Source organism: Babylonia areolata, chromosome 10 (assembly GCF_041734735.1).
Source record: "Babylonia areolata isolate BAREFJ2019XMU chromosome 10, ASM4173473v1, whole genome shotgun sequence".
Classification (NCBI taxonomy): Eukaryota; Metazoa; Mollusca; class Gastropoda; order Neogastropoda; family Buccinidae; genus Babylonia; species Babylonia areolata.
In genome coordinates, this window is record NC_134885.1 from 684,502 (window position 1) to 704,214 (window position 19,713).

The following is a 19,713-nucleotide window of genomic DNA, read 5'->3' on the forward strand; positions in this document are numbered from 1 at the left end:
CACGCTAAGTGGTGTGTTGTTGTTTGATGTCACGCTAAGTGGTGTGTTGTTTGATGTCACGCTGAGTGGTGTGTTGTTTGATGTCACGCTGAGTGGTGTGTTGTTGTTGTTTGACGTCACGCTAAGTGGTGTGTTGTTGTTGTTTGACGTCACGCTAAGTGGTGTGTTGTTTGATGTCACGCTGAGTGGTGTGTTGTTGTTTGATGTCACGCTGAGTGGTGTGTTGTTTGATGTCACGCTGAGTGGTGTGTTGTTGTTTGATGTCACGCTGAGTGTTGTTGTTGTTTGATGTCACGCTGAGTGTTGTTGTTGTTTGATGTCACGCTGAGTGGTGTGTTGTTGTTTGATGTCACGCTGAGTGGTGTGTTGTTGTTGTTTGATGTCACGCTAAGTGGTGTGTTGTTGTTTGATGTCACGCTGAGTGTTGTTGTTGTTTGATGTCACGCTAAGTGGTGTGTTGTTGTTTGATGTCACGCTAAGTGGTGTGTTGTTGTTTGATGTCACGCTGAGTGTTGTTGTTGTTTGATGTCACGCTGAGTGGTGTGTTGTTGTTTGATGTCACGCTGAGTGGTGTGTTGTTGTTGTTTGATGTCACGCTAAGTGGTGTGTTGTTGTTTGATGTCACGCTAAGTGGTGTGCTGTTGTTTGATGTCACGCTGAGTGGTGTGTTGTTTGATGTCACGCTAAGTGGTGTGCTGTTGTTTGATGTCACGCTGAGTGGTGTGTTGTTTGATGTCACGCTGAGTGGTGTGTTGTTGTTGTTTGATGTCACGCTAAGTGGTGTGTTGCTGTTGTTTGATGTCACGCTAAGTGGTGTGTTGTTGTTTGATGTCACGCTGAGTGGTGTGTTGTTTGATGTCACGCTGAGTGGTGTGTTGTTGTTGTTTGATGTCACGCTGAGTGGTGTGTTGTTGTTTGATGTCACGCTGAGTGGTGTGTTGTTGTTGTTTGATGTCACGCTAAGTGGTGTGTTGTTGTTGTTTGATGTCACGCTAAGTGGTGTGTTGCTGTTGTTTGATGTCACGCTAAGTGGTGTGTTGTTGTTTGATGTCACGCTGAGTGGTGTGTTGTTTGATGTCACGCTGAGTGGTGTGTTGTTGTTGTTTGATGTCACGCTAAGTGGTGTGTTGTTGTTTGATGTCACGCTAAGTGGTGTGTTGTTGTTTGATGTCACGCTAAGTGGTGTGTTGTTTGATGTCACGCTGAGTGGTGTGTTGTTCTTTGATGTCACGCTAAGTGGTGTGTTGTTTGATGTCACGCTAAGTGGTGTGTTGTTTGATGTCACGCTGAGTGGTGTGTTGTTGTTTGATGTCACGCTGAGTGGTGTGTTGTTGTTTGATGTCACGCTAAGTGGTGTGTTGTTGTTGTTTGATGTCACGCTAAGTGGTGTGTTGCTGTTGTTTGATGTCACGCTAAGTGGTGTGTTGTTGTTGTTTGATGTCACGCTAAGTGGTGTGTTGTTTGATGTCACGCTGAGTGGTGTGTTGTTGTTGTTTGATGTCACGCTAAGTGGTGTGTTGTTGTTGTTTGATGTCACGCTAAGTGGTGTGTTGCTGTTGTTTGATGTCACGCTAAGTGGTGTGTTGTTGTTTGATGTCACGCTGAGTGGTGTGTTGTTTGATGTCACGCTAAGTGGTGTGTTGTTGTTGTTTGATGTCACGCTGAGTGGTGTGTTGTTGTTTGATGTCACGCTGAGTGGTGTGTTGTTGTTGTTTGATGTCACGCTAAGTGGTGTGTTGTTGTTGTTTGATGTCACGCTAAGTGGTGTGTTGCTGTTGTTTGATGTCACGCTAAGTGGTGTGTTGTTGTTTGATGTCACGCTGAGTGGTGTGTTGTTTGATGTCACGCTGAGTGGTGTGTTGTTGTTGTTTGATGTCACGCTAAGTGGTGTGTTGTTGTTTGATGTCACGCTAAGTGGTGTGTTGTTGTTTGATGTCACGCTAAGTGGTGTGTTGTTTGATGTCACGCTGAGTGGTGTGTTGTTTGATGTCACGCTGAGTGGTGTGTTGTTGTTGTTTGACGTCACGCTAAGTGGTGTGTTGTTGTTGTTTGACGTCACGCTAAGTGGTGTGTTGTTTGATGTCACGCTGAGTGGTGTGTTGTTGTTTGATGTCACGCTGAGTGGTGTGTTGTTTGATGTCACGCTGAGTGGTGTGTTGTTGTTGTTTGACGTCACGCTAAGTGGTGTGTTGCTGTTGTTTGATGTCACGCTAAGTGGTGTGTTGTTGTTTGATGTCACGCTGAGTGGTGTGTTGTTTGATGTCACGCTAAGTGGTGTGTTGTTGTTGTTTGATGTCACGCTGAGTGGTGTGTTGTTGTTTGATGTCACGCTGAGTGGTGTGTTGTTGTTGTTTGATGTCACGCTAAGTGGTGTGTTGTTGTTGTTTGATGTCACGCTAAGTGGTGTGTTGCTGTTGTTTGATGTCACGCTAAGTGGTGTGTTGTTGTTTGATGTCACGCTGAGTGGTGTGTTGTTTGATGTCACGCTGAGTGGTGTGTTGTTGTTGTTTGATGTCACGCTAAGTGGTGTGTTGTTGTTTGATGTCACGCTAAGTGGTGTGTTGTTGTTTGATGTCACGCTAAGTGGTGTGTTGTTTGATGTCACGCTGAGTGGTGTGTTGTTTGATGTCACGCTGAGTGGTGTGTTGTTGTTGTTTGACGTCACGCTAAGTGGTGTGTTGTTGTTGTTTGACGTCACGCTAAGTGGTGTGTTGTTTGATGTCACGCTGAGTGGTGTGTTGTTGTTTGATGTCACGCTGAGTGGTGTGTTGTTTGATGTCACGCTGAGTGGTGTGTTGTTGTTGTTTGACGTCACGCTAAGTGGTGTGTTGTTGTTGTTTGACGTCACGCTAAGTGGTGTGTTGTTGTTTGATGTCACGCTGAGTGGTGTGTTGTTTGATGTCACGCTAAGTGGTGTGTTGTTTGATGTCACGCTAAGTGGTGTGTTGTTGTTTGATGTCACGCTGAGTGGTGTTTTGTTGTTGTTTGATGTCACGCTGAGTGGTGTGTTGTTGTTGTTTGATGTCACGCTGAGTGGTGTGTTGTTGTTTGATGTCACGCTGAGTGGTGTGTTGTTGTTGTTTGATGTCACGCTAAGTGGTGTGTTGTTGTTGTTTGATGTCACGCTAAGTGGTGTGTTGTTTGATGTCACGCTGAGTGGTGTGTTGTTGTTGTTTGATGTCACGCTAAGTGGTGTGTTGTTGTTTGATGTCACGCTAAGTGGTGTGTTGTTGTTTGATGTCACGCTAAGTGGTGTGTTGTTTGATGTCACGCTGAGTGGTGTGTTGTTCTTTGATGTCACGCTAAGTGGTGTGTTGTTTGATGTCACGCTAAGTGGTGTGTTGTTTGATGTCACGCTGAGTGGTGTGTTGTTGTTTGATGTCACGCTGAGTGGTGTGTTGTTGTTTGATGTCACGCTAAGTGGTGTGTTGTTGTTGTTTGATGTCACGCTAAGTGGTGTGTTGCTGTTGTTTGATGTCACGCTAAGTGGTGTGTTGTTGTTGTTTGATGTCACGCTAAGTGGTGTGTTGTTTGATGTCACGCTGAGTGGTGTGTTGTTGTTGTTTGATGTCACGCTAAGTGGTGTGTTGTTGTTGTTTGATGTCACGCTAAGTGGTGTGTTGCTGTTGTTTGATGTCACGCTAAGTGGTGTGTTGTTGTTTGATGTCACGCTGAGTGGTGTGTTGTTTGATGTCACGCTAAGTGGTGTGTTGTTGTTGTTTGATGTCACGCTGAGTGGTGTGTTGTTGTTTGATGTCACGCTGAGTGGTGTGTTGTTGTTGTTTGATGTCACGCTAAGTGGTGTGTTGTTGTTGTTTGATGTCACGCTAAGTGGTGTGTTGCTGTTGTTTGATGTCACGCTAAGTGGTGTGTTGTTGTTTGATGTCACGCTGAGTGGTGTGTTGTTTGATGTCACGCTGAGTGGTGTGTTGTTGTTGTTTGATGTCACGCTAAGTGGTGTGTTGTTGTTTGATGTCACGCTAAGTGGTGTGTTGTTGTTTGATGTCACGCTAAGTGGTGTGTTGTTTGATGTCACGCTGAGTGGTGTGTTGTTTGATGTCACGCTGAGTGGTGTGTTGTTGTTGTTTGACGTCACGCTAAGTGGTGTGTTGTTGTTGTTTGACGTCACGCTAAGTGGTGTGTTGTTTGATGTCACGCTGAGTGGTGTGTTGTTGTTTGATGTCACGCTGAGTGGTGTGTTGTTTGATGTCACGCTGAGTGGTGTGTTGTTGTTGTTTGACGTCACGCTAAGTGGTGTGTTGCTGTTGTTTGATGTCACGCTAAGTGGTGTGTTGTTGTTTGATGTCACGCTGAGTGGTGTGTTGTTTGATGTCACGCTAAGTGGTGTGTTGTTGTTGTTTGATGTCACGCTGAGTGGTGTGTTGTTGTTTGATGTCACGCTGAGTGGTGTGTTGTTGTTGTTTGATGTCACGCTAAGTGGTGTGTTGTTGTTGTTTGATGTCACGCTAAGTGGTGTGTTGCTGTTGTTTGATGTCACGCTAAGTGGTGTGTTGTTGTTTGATGTCACGCTGAGTGGTGTGTTGTTTGATGTCACGCTGAGTGGTGTGTTGTTGTTGTTTGATGTCACGCTAAGTGGTGTGTTGTTGTTTGATGTCACGCTAAGTGGTGTGTTGTTGTTTGATGTCACGCTAAGTGGTGTGTTGTTTGATGTCACGCTGAGTGGTGTGTTGTTTGATGTCACGCTGAGTGGTGTGTTGTTGTTGTTTGACGTCACGCTAAGTGGTGTGTTGTTGTTGTTTGACGTCACGCTAAGTGGTGTGTTGTTTGATGTCACGCTGAGTGGTGTGTTGTTGTTTGATGTCACGCTGAGTGGTGTGTTGTTTGATGTCACGCTGAGTGGTGTGTTGTTGTTGTTTGACGTCACGCTAAGTGGTGTGTTGTTGTTGTTTGACGTCACGCTAAGTGGTGTGTTGTTGTTTGATGTCACGCTGAGTGGTGTGTTGTTTGATGTCACGCTAAGTGGTGTGTTGTTTGATGTCACGCTAAGTGGTGTGTTGTTGTTTGATGTCACGCTGAGTGGTGTTTTGTTGTTGTTTGATGTCACGCTGAGTGGTGTGTTGTTGTTGTTTGATGTCACGCTGAGTGGTGTGTTGTTGTTTGATGTCACGCTGAGTGGTGTGTTGTTGTTGTTTGATGTCACGCTAAGTGGTGTGTTGTTGTTGTTTGATGTCACGCTAAGTGGTGTGTTGTTTGATGTCACGCTGAGTGGTGTGTTGTTGTTGTTTGATGTCACGCTAAGTGGTGTGTTGTTGTTTGATGTCACGCTAAGTGGTGTGTTGTTGTTGTTTGATGTCACGCTGAGTGGTGTGTTGTTGTTTGATGTCACGCTGAGTGGTGTGTTGTTGTTGTTTGATGTCACGCTAAGTGGTGTGTTGTTGTTGTTTGATGTCACGCTAAGTGGTGTGTTGCTGTTGTTTGATGTCACGCTAAGTGGTGTGTTGTTGTTTGATGTCACGCTGAGTGGTGTGTTGTTTGATGTCACGCTGAGTGGTGTGTTGTTGTTGTTTGATGTCACGCTAAGTGGTGTGTTGTTGTTTGATGTCACGCTAAGTGGTGTGTTGTTGTTTGATGTCACGCTAAGTGGTGTGTTGTTTGATGTCACGCTGAGTGGTGTGTTGTTTGATGTCACGCTGAGTGGTGTGTTGTTGTTGTTTGACGTCACGCTAAGTGGTGTGTTGTTGTTGTTTGACGTCACGCTAAGTGGTGTGTTGTTTGATGTCACGCTGAGTGGTGTGTTGTTGTTTGATGTCACGCTGAGTGGTGTGTTGTTTGATGTCACGCTGAGTGGTGTGTTGTTGTTTGATGTCACGCTAAGTGGTGTGTTGTTGTTGTTTGACGTCACGCTAAGTGGTGTGTTGTTTGATGTCACGCTAAGTGGTGTGTTGTTTGATGTCACGCTAAGTGGTGTGTTGTTGTTTGATGTCACGCTGAGTGGTGTGTTGTTTGATGTCACGCTGAGTGGTGTGTTGTTGTTGTTTGACGTCACGCTAAGTGGTGTGTTGTTGTTTGATGTCACGCTAAGTGGTGTGTTGCTGTTGTTTGATGTCACGCTGAGTGGTGTGTTGTTTGATGTCACGCTGAGTGGTGTGTTGTTGTTGTTTGATGTCACGCTGAGTGGTGTGTTGTTGTTTCATGTCACGCTAAGTGGTGTGTTGTTGTTGTTTGATGTCACGCTGAGTGGTGTGTTGTTGTTTGATGTCACGCTAAGTGGTGTGTTGTTGTTTGATGTCACGCTAAGTGGTGTGTTGTTGTTTGATGTCACGCTAAGTGGTGTGTTGTTGTTTGATGTCACGCTGAGTGGTGTGTTGTTGTTGTTTGATGTCACGCTGAGTGGTGTGTTGTTGTTTGATGTCACGCTGAGTGGTGTGTTGTTTGATGTCACGCTAAGTGGTGTGTTGTTGTTTGATGTCACGCTAAGTGGTGTGTTGTTGTTTGATGTCACGCTGAGTGGTGTGTTGTTGTTTGATGTCACGCTGAGTGGTGTGTTGTTGTTTGATGTCACGCTGAGTGGTGTGTTGTTGTTGTTTGATGTCACGCTGAGTGGTGTGTTGTTTGATGTCACGCTGAGTGGTGTGTTGTTGTTTGATGTCACGCTGAGTGGTGTGTTGTTTGATGTCACGCTGAGTGGTGTGTTGTTGTTTGATGTCACGCTGAGTGGTGTGTTGTTTGATGTCACGCTAAGTGGTGTGTTGTTTGATGTCACGCTAAGTGGTGTGTTGTTGTTTGATGTCACGCTAAGTGGTGTGTTGTTTCATGTCACGCTAAGTGGTGTGTTGTTGTTTGATGTCACGCTGAGTGGTGTGTTGTTTCATTTCACGCTAAGTGGTGTGTTGTTGTTGTTTGATGTCACGCTGAGTGGTGTGTTGTTTCATGTCACGCTAAGTGGTGTGTTGTTGTTGTTTGATGTCACGCTAAGTGGTGTGTTGTTGTTTGATGTCACGCTGAGTGGTGTGTTGTTGTTTGATGTCACGCTAAGTGGTGTGTTGTTGTTTGATGTCACGCTGAGTGGTGTGTTGTTTCATGTCACGCTAAGTGGTGTGTTGTTGTTGTTTGATGTCACGCTAAGTGGTGTGTTGTTGTTTGATGTCACGCTGAGTGGTGTGTTTTTGTTTCATGTCACGCTAAGTGGTGTGTTGTTGTTGTTTGATGTCACGCTGAGTGGTGTGTTGTTGTTTGATGTCACGCTGAGTGGTGTGTTGTTGTTTGATGTCACGCTAAGTGGTGTGTTGTTGTTTGATGTCACGCTAAGTGGTGTGTTGTTGTTTGATGTCACGCTAAGTGGTGTGTTGTTTGATGTCACGCTGAGTGGTGTGTTGTTTGATGTCACGCTAAGTGGTGTGTTGTTTGATGTCATGCTGAGTGGTGTGTTGTTTCATGTCACGCTAAGTGGTGTGTTGTTGTTTGATGTCACGCTAAGTGGTGTGTTGTTTGATGTCACGCTAAGTGGTGTGTTGTTTGACGTCACGCTAAGTGGTGTGTTGTTTGATGTCACGCTAAGTGGTGTGTTGTTGTTTGATGTCACGCTAAGTGGTGTGTTGTTGTTTGATGTCACGCTAAGTGGTGTGTTGTTTGACGTCACGCTAAGTGGTGTGTTGTTTGACGTCACGCTAAGTGGTGTGTTGTTTGATTTCACGCTAAGTGGTGTGTTGTTGTTTGATGTCACGCTGAGTGGTGTGTTGTTTGATGTCACGCTAAGTGGTGTGTTGTTTGATGTCACGCTGAGTGGTGTGTTGTTTGATGTCACGCTAAGTGGTGTGTTGTTTGATGTCACGCTGAGTGGTGTGTTGTTTGATGTCACGCTAAGTGGTGTGTTGTTTGACGTCACGCTGAGTGGTGTGTTGTTTGATGTCACGCTAAGTGGTGTGTTGTTTGATGTCACGCTGAGTGGTGTGTTGTTTGACGTCACGCTAAGTGGTGTGTCCTGACTGTGCACAGACCGGGGGGCCATGGACGGCGTGGAGCGGGAGTTCCGGGCCGTGTGGGTGGCCACAGTGGCCAACATTGACTGGCCGTCCTCCGGCCAGGACCCGTCCTCCAAACAGCGTCAGGACCTGGTGGACCTTCTGGACACCCTCAAGGACCTCCACTTCAACGCCGTCATCTTCCAGGTCTGGATTGATGGCTGTCTGATTAGCTGTTTGGTTTACTGGCTGGCTGTTTGGCTGTTTGCTTGCACAGCACAGCCCGGCACAGCACAGCACAGCACGGCACAGTATAATCAGGACCACAACACAACACAATATAATGAGCAGCACAACACAACACACTACAATACAACACATCACAACATAATGAGGAGCACAACACAGCACAGCACAGCAACAACACAACACATCACAACATAATGAGGAGCACAGCACAACACAACACAACATAATGAGCAGCACAGCACAACATAACACAGCACAACACAATATAATGAGGAGCACAGCACAACACAATATAATGAGGAGCACAACACAGCACAACACAACACAGCACAGCAGAGCACAGCACAACACAACACAATATAGTGAGGAGCACAACACAACACAACACAATGAGGAGCACAGCACAGCACAGCACAACACAACACAACACAATGAGGAGTACAGCACAGCACAGCACAACACAACACAACACAATGAGGAGTACAGCACAGCACAGCACAACACAACACAACACAATGAGGAGTACAGCACAGCACAGCACAACACAATGAGGAGCACAGCACAGCACAACACAACACAATGAGGAGTACAGCATAACACAACACAACACAATGAGGAGCACAGCACAGCACAACACAGCACAACACAACACAATGAGGAGTACAGCACAGCACAGCACAGCACAACACAACACAATGAGGAGTACAGCATAACACAACACAACACAATGAGGAGCACAGCACAGCACAGCACAGCACAACACAACACAATGAGGAGTACAGCACAGCACAGCACAGCACAACACAATGAGGAGTACAGCACAACACAACACAACACAATGAGGAGTACAGCACAGCACAGCACAGCACAACACAACACAATGAGGAGTACAGCACAGCATAGCACAACACAACACAATGAGGAGTACAGCACAGCACAACACAACACAATGAGTACAGCACAGCACAGCACAACACAATGAGTACAGCACAGCACAGCACAACACAATGAGGAGCACAGCACAGCACAACACAGCACAACACAACACAATGAGGAGTACAGCACAGCACAACACAACAAAACACAATGAGAAGCACAGCACAGCACAACACAACACAATGAGGAGTACAGCACAGCACAACACAACACAATGAGGAGCACAGCACAACACAACACAATGAGGAGTACAGCACAGCACAACACAACACAATGAGGAGTACAGCACAGCACAGCACAACACAACAGAATGAGGAGTACAGCACAGCACAGCACAGCACAATGAGGAGTACAGCACAGCACAGCACAACACAACACAACACAATGAGGAGTACAGCACAGCACAGCACAGCACAATGAGGAGTACAGCACAGCACAACACAACACAATGAGGAGTACAGCACAGCACAGCACAACACAATGAGTACAGCACAGCACAACACAATGAGGAGTACAGCACAGCACAACACAATGAGGAGCACAGTACAGCACAGCACAACACAATGAGGAGTACAGCACAGCACAGCACAGCACAATGAGGAGTACAGCACAGCACAACACAACACAATGAGGAGTACAGCACAGCACAACACAACACAATGAGGAGTACAGCACAGCACAACACAATGAGGAGTACAGCACAACACAACACAATGAGGAGCACAGCACAGCACAGCACAACACAATGAGGAGTACAGCACAGCACAACACAACACAATGAGGAGTACAGCACAGCACAACACAACACAATGAGGAGCACAGCACAGCACAACACAACACAATGAGGAGTACAGCACAGCACAACACAACACAATTTAACGAGGGGCACAGCACAGCACAACACAACACAATGAGGAGCACAGCACAACACAACACAATTTAATGAGGAGCACAACACAACACCGTGAGGAGCACAGCAAAACACTGCACAACACAATATAATGAGGAGCACAACACAGCACAACACAATGCAACACAACTTAACACAGACACAGAACACAACACAACACAGCCTAATGAGGAACAGAAACACAACACAACACAGCACAACACAGTACATCTTAACACAGAGAACAACACAACATAATGAGGAGCACAACACAGCACAGCACAGCACAACACAACACAACACGAAACGATACGACACGACACGACACGACACATCACAGCAAACACAGCACAGCACAGCACAATACGACACAGCAAATCGCATCACATCACAGCACTACACAGCACAGCACGACACGGCACGAATCGGCACAGCACAGCACAGCACAGCACGACACTACAGGACACACAACACAGCACAGCACATCACTGCACTGCACAGCACGACACGACACGACACGACACGACACGGCACAGCACAGCACTAGCACAACACACCACACCACAGCACAACGCAACACAACACAACACAGCACAACGCAACACACCACACCACAGCACAACACCGCCTGTCCCACAGGTCCGCCCAGCTGCCGACGCTTTCTACTCCAGCCCCTACGACCCGTGGAGCATCTACCTGACGGGGCGACAAGGACAGGCCCCTCATCCCTTCTGGGACCCCCTGGCCACTGCCGTCACTGAGGCACATGCCCGGGGCATGGAGCTGCACGCCTGGTTCAATCCTTACAGGTCAGGGGTTCTGTTCTGGTTCAACCCTCACAGGTCAGGGGTTCTGTTCTGTTCTGGTTCAACCCTCACAGGTCAGGGGTTCTGTTCTGTTCTGGTTCAACCCTCACAGGTCAGGGGTTCGGTTCGGTTCTGTTCTGGTTCAACCCTCACAGGTCAGGGGTTCGGTTCTGTTCTGGTTCAACCCTCACAGGTCAGGGGTTCGGTTCGGTTCTGTTCTGGTTCAACCCTCACAGGTCAGGGGTTCGGTTCTGTTCTGGTTCAACCCTCACAGGTCAGGGGTTCGGTTCTGTTCTGGTTCAACCCTCACAGGTCAGGGGTTCGGTTCGGTTCTGGTTCAACCCTCACAGGTCAGGGGTTCTGTTCTGTTCTGGTTCAACCCTCACAGGTCAGGGGTTCGGTTCTGTTCTGGTTCAACCCTCACAGGTCAGGGGTTCTGTTCTGTTCTGGTTCAACCCTCACAGGTCAGGGGTTCAGTTCTGTTCTGTTCTGGTTCAACCCTCACAGGTCAGGGGTTCTGTTCTGTTCTGGTTCAACCCTCACAGGTCAGGGGTTCTGTTCTGTTCTGGTTCAACCCTCACAGGTCAGGGGTTCTGTTCTGTTCTGTTCTGGTTCAACCCTCACAGGTCAGGGGTTCTGTTCTGTTCTGGTTCAACCCTCACAGGTCAGGGGTTCTGTTCTGTTCTGGTTCAACCCTCACAGGTCAGGGGTTCTGTTCTGTTCTGGTTCAACCCTCACAGGCCAGGGGTTCTGTTCTGTTCTGTTCTGGTTCAACCCTCACAGGTCAGGGGTTCAGTTCTGTTCTGGTTCAACCCTCACAGGTCAGGGGTTCAGTTCTGTTCTGTTCTGGTTCAACCCTCACAGGTCAGGGGTTCAGTTCTGTTCTGTTCTGGTTCAACCCTCACAGGTCAGGGGTTCTGTTCTGTTCTGGTTCAACCCTCACAGGTCAGGGGTTCTGTTCTGTTCTGTTCTGTTCTGGTTCAACCCTCACAGGTCAGGGGTTCTGTTCTGTTCTGTTCTGGTTCAACCCTCACAGGTCAGGGGTTCTGTTCTGTTCTGTTCTGTTCTGGTTCAACCCTCACAGGTCAGGGGTTCGGTTCGGTTCTGGTTCAACCCTCACAGGTCAGGGGTTCGGTTCGGTTCTGGTTCAACCCTCACAGGTCAGGGGTTCAGTTCTGTTCTGTTCTGGTTCAACCCTCACAGGTCAGGGGTTCGGTTCGGTTCTGGTTCAACCCTCACAGGTCAGGGGTTCTGTTCTGTTCTGGTTCAACCCTCACAGGTCAGGGGTTCAGTTCTGTTCTGTTCTGGTTCAACCCTCAAAGGTCAGGGGTTCGGTTCTGTTCTGGTTCATCCCTCACAGGTCAGGGGTTCTGTTCTGTTCTGGTTCAACCCTCACAGGTCAGGGGTTCTCTTTTCTTCTTTTTCCTGGTGCAATCCTTACAGGTCAGGGGTTCTGTTCTCCTCTGTTCTTTTTCCTGGTCTTTAGGGTGAGGTTGGGTGGGTATGTGTGAGGGCGGGGATGATTTTGTTCAGCACAGTTTGGATTATGTGTTTTGGCTGAGGGGTGTTTTTTGTTGTTGTGAAGTACAGGTCAGGTCAGGGACATAGCCCTTGCTGCTGGTACCATGTAACCCAGTACTACCTGCCACATGTGAAGTCTCCCAACGACGGACCAGACGGAGGAGGAAACCTTTCCCAACAGCTGTGAAGGCGGAAGAGGATGACCAAAGGGCAGGGGGAGCTCTTATCTTGGCTGGAAGTCCTTCTGGCAGTATCTGCAAATGTGGGACTGTGAGCGTCGGTCGGCGAGAGAGTGGGGAAGGGACTGCACAACTCCTCTTCACTAAAAAAAAAAGTCATCTGTGCTGGTCAGGTAACCAGGCTAATGTCGGAACGACGAGCTAGCCCTCCAACACCCAGCTTTCCCAAGCCCTGCGGCGATGGAGAAGTGGTAACAGGGACAGGCAGACGATGCTGCTGGCAGTTCCTAGTCACGACTATGCACACAGGCGGCTGTGGGGTGATGGTCGTCCGCCGTAGACTGGGGCAGATGTGGCGCCCGTATCCTCCCACAGTGTCAGAGCAGCCCTTTTTAGGGACAGCACTGCTCTCCCCACATGGGGAAGGGGAGATAAAAGGATCCCTAAACAAAGCCTGCCTCGCCTAGTACCTAGTAGGAAACCGCACCTACTTGGACATCCAACACTAGCGGTCGAAAACAACAGAAGGAGTTATGCCCTGACTCGGGGTGCCTGGAATGTTCGCATCCTTTTAGACAGAGACGACAGACCAGAAAGGCGCACAGCGCTCATTGCTAGAATGCTTGATCGCTACCTGGTGGACACAGCAGCCCTGAGCGAAACCAGGTTTGCCGGTGAAACCCAGCTGGAGGAAGTTGGAGGGGGGTAACCTTCTGCTGCATTGGGAAGCCAGATGGCACCCCAAGAACCTCAGGCGTGGGCTTTGCCATCCAAACCAAACTTGCACGACAGCTTGACAGCCTTCCACGTGGGATAAACGATAGGCTGATGACCCTGCATCTGAAGCTGTCCAAGGATCGCTTCTCCACAGTCATCAGCTGCTATGCCCCGATGATGGCCAACCCTGATGACAGCAGCAAGATGAACATCGCAAGCTCCAACCAGCCAGGCAGAAACCCCCTAGGAAGCTGAACATCCACCGCCTCCCTATCACCAAGGACGTGCTGCAGCAGCAAATCCAAGCAGCTCTCTCAAGAAATTCCTGCATTGACTGATGTAGAAGGGGTATGGAGCACCTTTAGAGATGCTGTGTACACAGCAGCAGCTGACACACTCGGCTTTGTACAGAGGAGCCACAAATACTGGTTCGACAAGAACGACTCTGGAATCTCCAAGCTTCTGAACACACTGCATATACGGCATCAGGATCACATTTCCGATAAAGACTGCCAGAGGAAGAAGAACCAGTTCTTGCAAACCAAGCAACTCGTACAGAAGAGGCTGCGTGAGATGAAGAACACCTGGTGGGAAAGTCCGAAGAGCTTCAGTCTGCTGCTGATGCTCATGACTGCAGTTGCAGTCCTCCCACAGCTACCAGTCAGTGACTCGCTAGCTGCCCTTCCCACCAAGGCCGAGACCCGGAAGGCCCTGAAGCTGACAACGTCAGGAAAAGCACTAGGAGCGGATGGAATCCAGGCTGACATCTACAAGTATGGAGGCGAGGTGCTGACAGACAAGCTGACCGCCCGGTTCTAGTCTATCTGGGAGAGAGGGGAGGTCCCCCAGGATTTCGAGGTGCTTCAATCGTCCACATTTACAAATGGAAGGGAGACAAAACATTCTGCGATAACCACTTTGGAATCTCTCTCCTCTGCATCGCCGGCAAGATCTTCGCCCGCATCATACTGAGCAGACTGGTTGACCATGTCTCCAACACAATCATCCCTGAAGCACAGTGCGGCTTCCACTCAGGCAGGGGAACATGTGACATGGTGTTTGCCATACGCTAGACGCAAGAGAAGTGCTGTAAGCAGAAAAAGGAGCACCACATGGTCTTTGTAGACCTGACTAAGGCCTTCGACACGGTGAACTGCCGTGTTCTGTGGAAGATCCTCCTAAAGTTCGGCTGCCCAGAGAGCCTAATCCAGCTGATTGCGTCATTCCACGATGGCATGCAGGTGAGAGTACAGGAAAATACTGACATGTTGGATCCGTTCCCTGTGGTAAATGGAGTGAAGCAGGGTTACGTCCTGGCACCCACACTGTTCTCCATTCTCTTCTCTGCCATGCTGATTGACGCCTTCTAAGACTGTGACCAGGGCATCTACATTCAGTTTTGCACAGATGGCAAACTTTTCAACTTGCGGCGACTCCACGCCAGGTCCAGGGTGTTTGAGGCACTGTTGAGAGAGTTCCTCTTTGCTGATGACTGCGCGCTTGCTGCACACACCCGTTAGGACATACAGTTCATTATGGACAGGTTCTCAACCTCTTGCAGGCGCTTTGGACTCACCATCAGCCTCAGCAAGACCGAGTCCATGTACCAACCAGCTAGCTCACAGAACGCCAGTGCCTCACCCCCCACCTGCAATCAAGATTGATGACACAGACATCAAGTCAAGTCGACAAGTTTTGCTACCTGGGCAGCACCCTATGCAGTAACGGAACCCTTGATGCAGAAGTGACGCTGCGCATCGCCAAGGCCAGCTCCGCCTTTGGCAGACTCAATAACAGGCTGTGGAACATCAGGCTCAGCACCAAAATCAAAACCTACAGAGCTGTTGTGCTGACCACCTTGTTGTACTGCTGTGAAACATGGACGACGTATCGCCGTCACATTCAACAACTTGAGCAGTTTCACCAGAGATGCCTACGAAAGATCCTCGGTATAAAGTGGCAAGACAGGGTCTTCAACCTCCAGGTCCTAGAGAGGGGCGGCCTGCCCAGCATCGATAGCCTGCTGATCCAGTGCCAGCTACGCTCTAGTGGCATAAAGACATTTGAAAACAAGAGAACGCTGGCCATTAAGGAGAAGCGTGAGCGAAGGAAGCAGGGCTCTGGAGACGTTTTTCCTTGCAACACCTGTGGGAAGTGCTGCGAATCCAGAATCGGCCTCTTCTCCAATATGACACACACCGACAGATAAGCCTACCTGTCTAATCATCCGTCGGTCCGACGGGAGACTCCATCACAGGTTGGAATGTGTGTTGAGTGTTGTTTTCAGTTTGGATTATGTGTTGTTACCATCACCATAACCACCATCATCACCACCACCATCAGCACCACCACCACCACCATCACTACCATCACCACCACCACCATCACCACCGTCACCACCACCATCACCACCACCACCATCACCATCAACATCACCATCACAATAATCACCACCATCACCACCACCACCATCAACTTCACCATTACCATCATCATCACAATAATCACCATCATCACCATCACCACCACCACCACCATCACCATAACCACCATCACCATCACAATAATCACCACCATCACCATCACCACCACCACCACCGTCACCATCACAATAATCACCACCATCACTACCACCATCACCACAACCATTATTATCACCACCACCACCATCACCACCACCACCATCTCCACCACCACCACCACCACTATCACCACCACCACCACCATCACCATAACCACCATCACCATCATAATCACAATAATCACCACCATCACCATTATCACCATCACTACCACCACCACCATCATCATCACAATAATCACCACCATCACCACCACCGTCACCATCATCATCACATTAATCACCACCATCACTACCACCATCACCACAACCATTATTATCACCACCACCACCACCACCACCACCATCATCATCACCACCACCACCACCACCATCACCACCACCACCATCACAATGTCTTCAGGGCCAAGGCGGGGTCCACCAGCCTGACAGACCTGGCCCCTCAGCACATGGCGAGGCAGCTGCCCCAGGACGCCCACCCGTACGGCCCCAACCTGTGGATGGACCCCGGGTCCCGGGCCGTGCAGAACAGAACGCTGGACACCATCCTGCACGTCGTCACCCACTACGACATTGACGGCGTTCACTTCGATGACTACTTCTATCCCTACCCGGAGCAAGACCAGGACTTTCCGGACGACGCCACGTACCAGGCCTACGTGGCTGAGGGGGGGCGTTTGTCACGTGCCCTGTGGCGTCATCACAACGTGGACGGTCTGGTCCAGGAGGTGTCCCGGAGGATCAAGGACGTGCGGCCCTGGGTCAAGTTCGGCATCAGTCCTTTCGGCATCTGGATGTCCGGCCAGCCCAGCGGGGTTGTGGGCTTCTCGTCCAATACAGGTCGGTGGCACTAGTTCCGCAGTTTGTTTGTCCTTTGTTTTTTGATGGTGGTTGTGGTGGTAGTGGTGAGGATATGAGCGTATGTATGTATGTATATATATATATATATTTGTGTGTGTGTGTGTGTGTGTGTGTGTGTGATCATCCATCATTCATTTATTTATTAATTCAGATACTGATACTCCTCAAAACCTGACTGACTGACTGGTTGATTGATTGATTGATTGTTTGATTAATCATATCCTCCAATCAAAGGAACGTTTCAAAACCTGACTGGTTGGATAGTTGATTGGATGATTGATTGATTGATTGATTGACTTATTGATTGATTGATTTATCGATTGATAATTGATTGGCTGATCGAGCGATGGATTATTTGACTGACTGATTGATTAGCTGAATGATTGACTGACTGGTCGACGGACGGACGATATTGCCCACTGATCGGAAGCTTGACACGGCCGCCAGGGCAGTACGCGGACAGCCGGAAGTGGCTGGCGGAGGGGTGGGTGGACTACCTGGCCCCCCAGCTGTACTGGGAGATCGACCCCCCCAGGCAGAGCTTCACGGCGCTTTCAGACTGGTGGATCCAGCAGAACTCCAGGGGCAGACATCTCTACATGGGCTGCGCCACCTACCGGACAGCCACAGGGGACAGGCACTGGCCCGTCTCCGAGATTGAGAGACAGGTGGGTGCTGCTGGCTTGTGTGTGTGTGTGTGTGTGTGTGTCTGTGTGTGTGTGTGTGTGTTGTGTGTGTGTGTGTGTGTGTGTGTGTGTGTGTGTGTGTATTGATGGCCTCAACTAAGTGATGTTTGTAGACTTAAACATTGAACATTTAACAGAATAAATCACAAATCAGCAGTCGGGTGTCACAAATCTATCTCTCGTCACATTCACGTTGCACTTTCCTCTCCACAATACGGGCGCTCTTTCACTCCAGTGTTACGCCATAGTCCCTTGTTTCCATAGCTACTCCCGCTCTACCAAGGGTTGCTATGGTTACTGTCCTTGACTTTCCAGGTGAGAGAGACCCGTAGCCGGAGAAACGAGAGCGACCTGGGCAACATTTTCTTCAGTGCCAAGTACTACCGAGACAACACAGGGGGCATCGCGGACCTGTTCAGAGACAGCGTGTACCCCCGCCCCGCCCTCGCCCCAACCATGCCCTGGCTGCGTTCAGATGTGCCCACCTTGTCCACACCAGATGTCACCGTTCAGTCAGGTACGGGCGTGTGTGTGTGTGTGTGTGTGTGAATGCTGTTGTTTTCTCATTGCAGGGGAAGATGAACATGAGCTTCACACTGGGTGGGGTCTCAGGTGCTCACAAAGTCACAATAACAACTACTACTACTACTACTGGTACTGCTGCATCTGCTGCTGCTATTTCTACCGGTACTTCTACTATTACTACTGATACGGCATGCTGATTTATGATAAAAGGGGTGTTGTTTATCTGTTTAGTTTGTTATCCATAAACGTATGTATTCATGCATTTATTCATTAATGCATGCATTTTTGGTGCACACTTTCATAAATTCATTCATTCATTTATTCATTAGTTCGTTCATTCCTCCATCCCTCCATCCATCCACCAATGACCCAGCCACTGACCTATTCACTGCCCCAGGCGTGGTGTCATGGACGACCTCAGCGGACCCTGCAGGCAAACTGCGGGCCTTCGCCGTGTACCGGCAGGAGGGGGGAGGGGCATGGCACCCGCTGCACGTGCTGGGCACGCACACCCGCAGCATACAGCTGAGCCCCGGGCGGTACGGCGTCACTGCTGTGGACAGACTGGGCAGGGAGAGTGCCCCGCACCTGGTCCTTGTCGAGTCGCCCCTCGTGGGATGATCAGTGTCCTTGTTGTTGAATAAACTATTGTCCTTGTCGAGTCACCCCTCGTGGGATGATTGGTGTCCTTGTTGTTCAATGAACTGTTGTCCTTGTCGAGTCACCCCTCGTGGGATGATCGGTGTCCTTGTTGTTGAATGAACTGTTGTCCTTGTCGAGTCGCCCCTCGTGGGATGATCAGTGTCCTTGTTGAATGAACTATTGTCCTTGTTGAATAAACTATTGTCCTTGTCGAGTCACCCCTCGTGGGATGATTGGTGTCCTTGTTGTTCAATGAACTGTTGTCCTTGTCGAGTCACCCCTCGTGGGATGATCGGTGTCCTTGTTGTTGAATGAACTGTTGTCCTTGTCGAGTCGCCCCTCATGGGATGATCAGTGTCCTTGTTGAATGAACTATTGTCCTTGTTGAATAAACTATTGTCCTTGTCGAGTCACCCCTCGTGGGATGATTGGTGTCCTTGTTGTTGAATGAACTGTTGTCCTTGTCGAGTCGCCCCTCGTGGGATGATCAGTGTCCTTGTTGTTGAATGAACTGTTGTCCTTGTCGAGTCACCCCTCGTGGGATGATTGGTGTCCTTGTTGTTGAATGAACTGTTGTCCTTGTCGAGTCGCCCCTCGTGGGATGATTGGTGTCCTTGTTGTTGAATGAACTGTTGTCCTTGTCGAGTCACCCCTCGTGGGATGATTGGTGTCCTTGTTGTTGAATGAACTGTTGTCCTTGTCGAGTCGCCCCTCGTGGGATGATTGGTGTCCTTGTTGTTGAATGAACTATTGTCCTTGTTGAATAAACTATTGTCCTTGTCGAGTCACCCCTCGTGGGATGATTGGTGTCCTTGTTGTTGAATGAACTGTCGTCCTTGTCATGTCACCCCTCGTGGGATGATCAGTGTCCTTGTTGTTGAATGAACTGTTGTCCTTGTTGAATAAACTGTTGTCGTTGTTGCATACAATGTTGTCGTTGTTCAATAAACAAACAGTTGTCGTTGTTGAATAAACGGTTGTCGTTGTTGTTATGTTCCTTTTGTTCTTGTTTTGTTGTTTTGTTGGGGTTTTGTTTGTTTTGTTTTCAACATTTTTTTAATTAACAGTTTTTTAATTGTTTTTCTGTTTGTTCAGTCTTGTTTCTGCCCTCTTCCTCCTCCTCCCTCCTCCTCCTTCACAAACCATGGTGCAGAGTGTCACAGATACACGAGGCTGTCTTTTCTTCTTCTTGGTCCCTG

General features: G+C 48.8%; 1 protein-coding gene across 2 annotated transcripts in view; it reads left to right on the forward strand.

Moving 5' to 3' along the window:
• The window catches only part of LOC143286679 (glycosyl hydrolase YngK-like), a 33,120-nt gene extending 13,617 nt beyond the window's left edge, over window positions 1–19,503 (forward strand). For both annotated transcript variants that reach the window (XM_076594335.1, XM_076594334.1), the window contains exons 2-7: window positions 7,957–8,129; window positions 10,636–10,805; window positions 16,204–16,640; window positions 17,109–17,329; window positions 17,663–17,864; window positions 18,270–19,503. In XM_076594335.1, the coding sequence (XP_076450450.1) occupies window positions 7,968–8,129; window positions 10,636–10,805; window positions 16,204–16,640; window positions 17,109–17,329; window positions 17,663–17,864; window positions 18,270–18,493 (1,416 nt within the window). In that variant the 5' untranslated portion in view covers window positions 7,957–7,967 and the 3' untranslated portion in view covers window positions 18,494–19,503. The remainder of the gene's footprint in view (window positions 1–7,956; window positions 8,130–10,635; window positions 10,806–16,203; window positions 16,641–17,108; window positions 17,330–17,662; window positions 17,865–18,269) is intronic.
• Window positions 19,504–19,713: the final 210 nt, after the last annotated feature.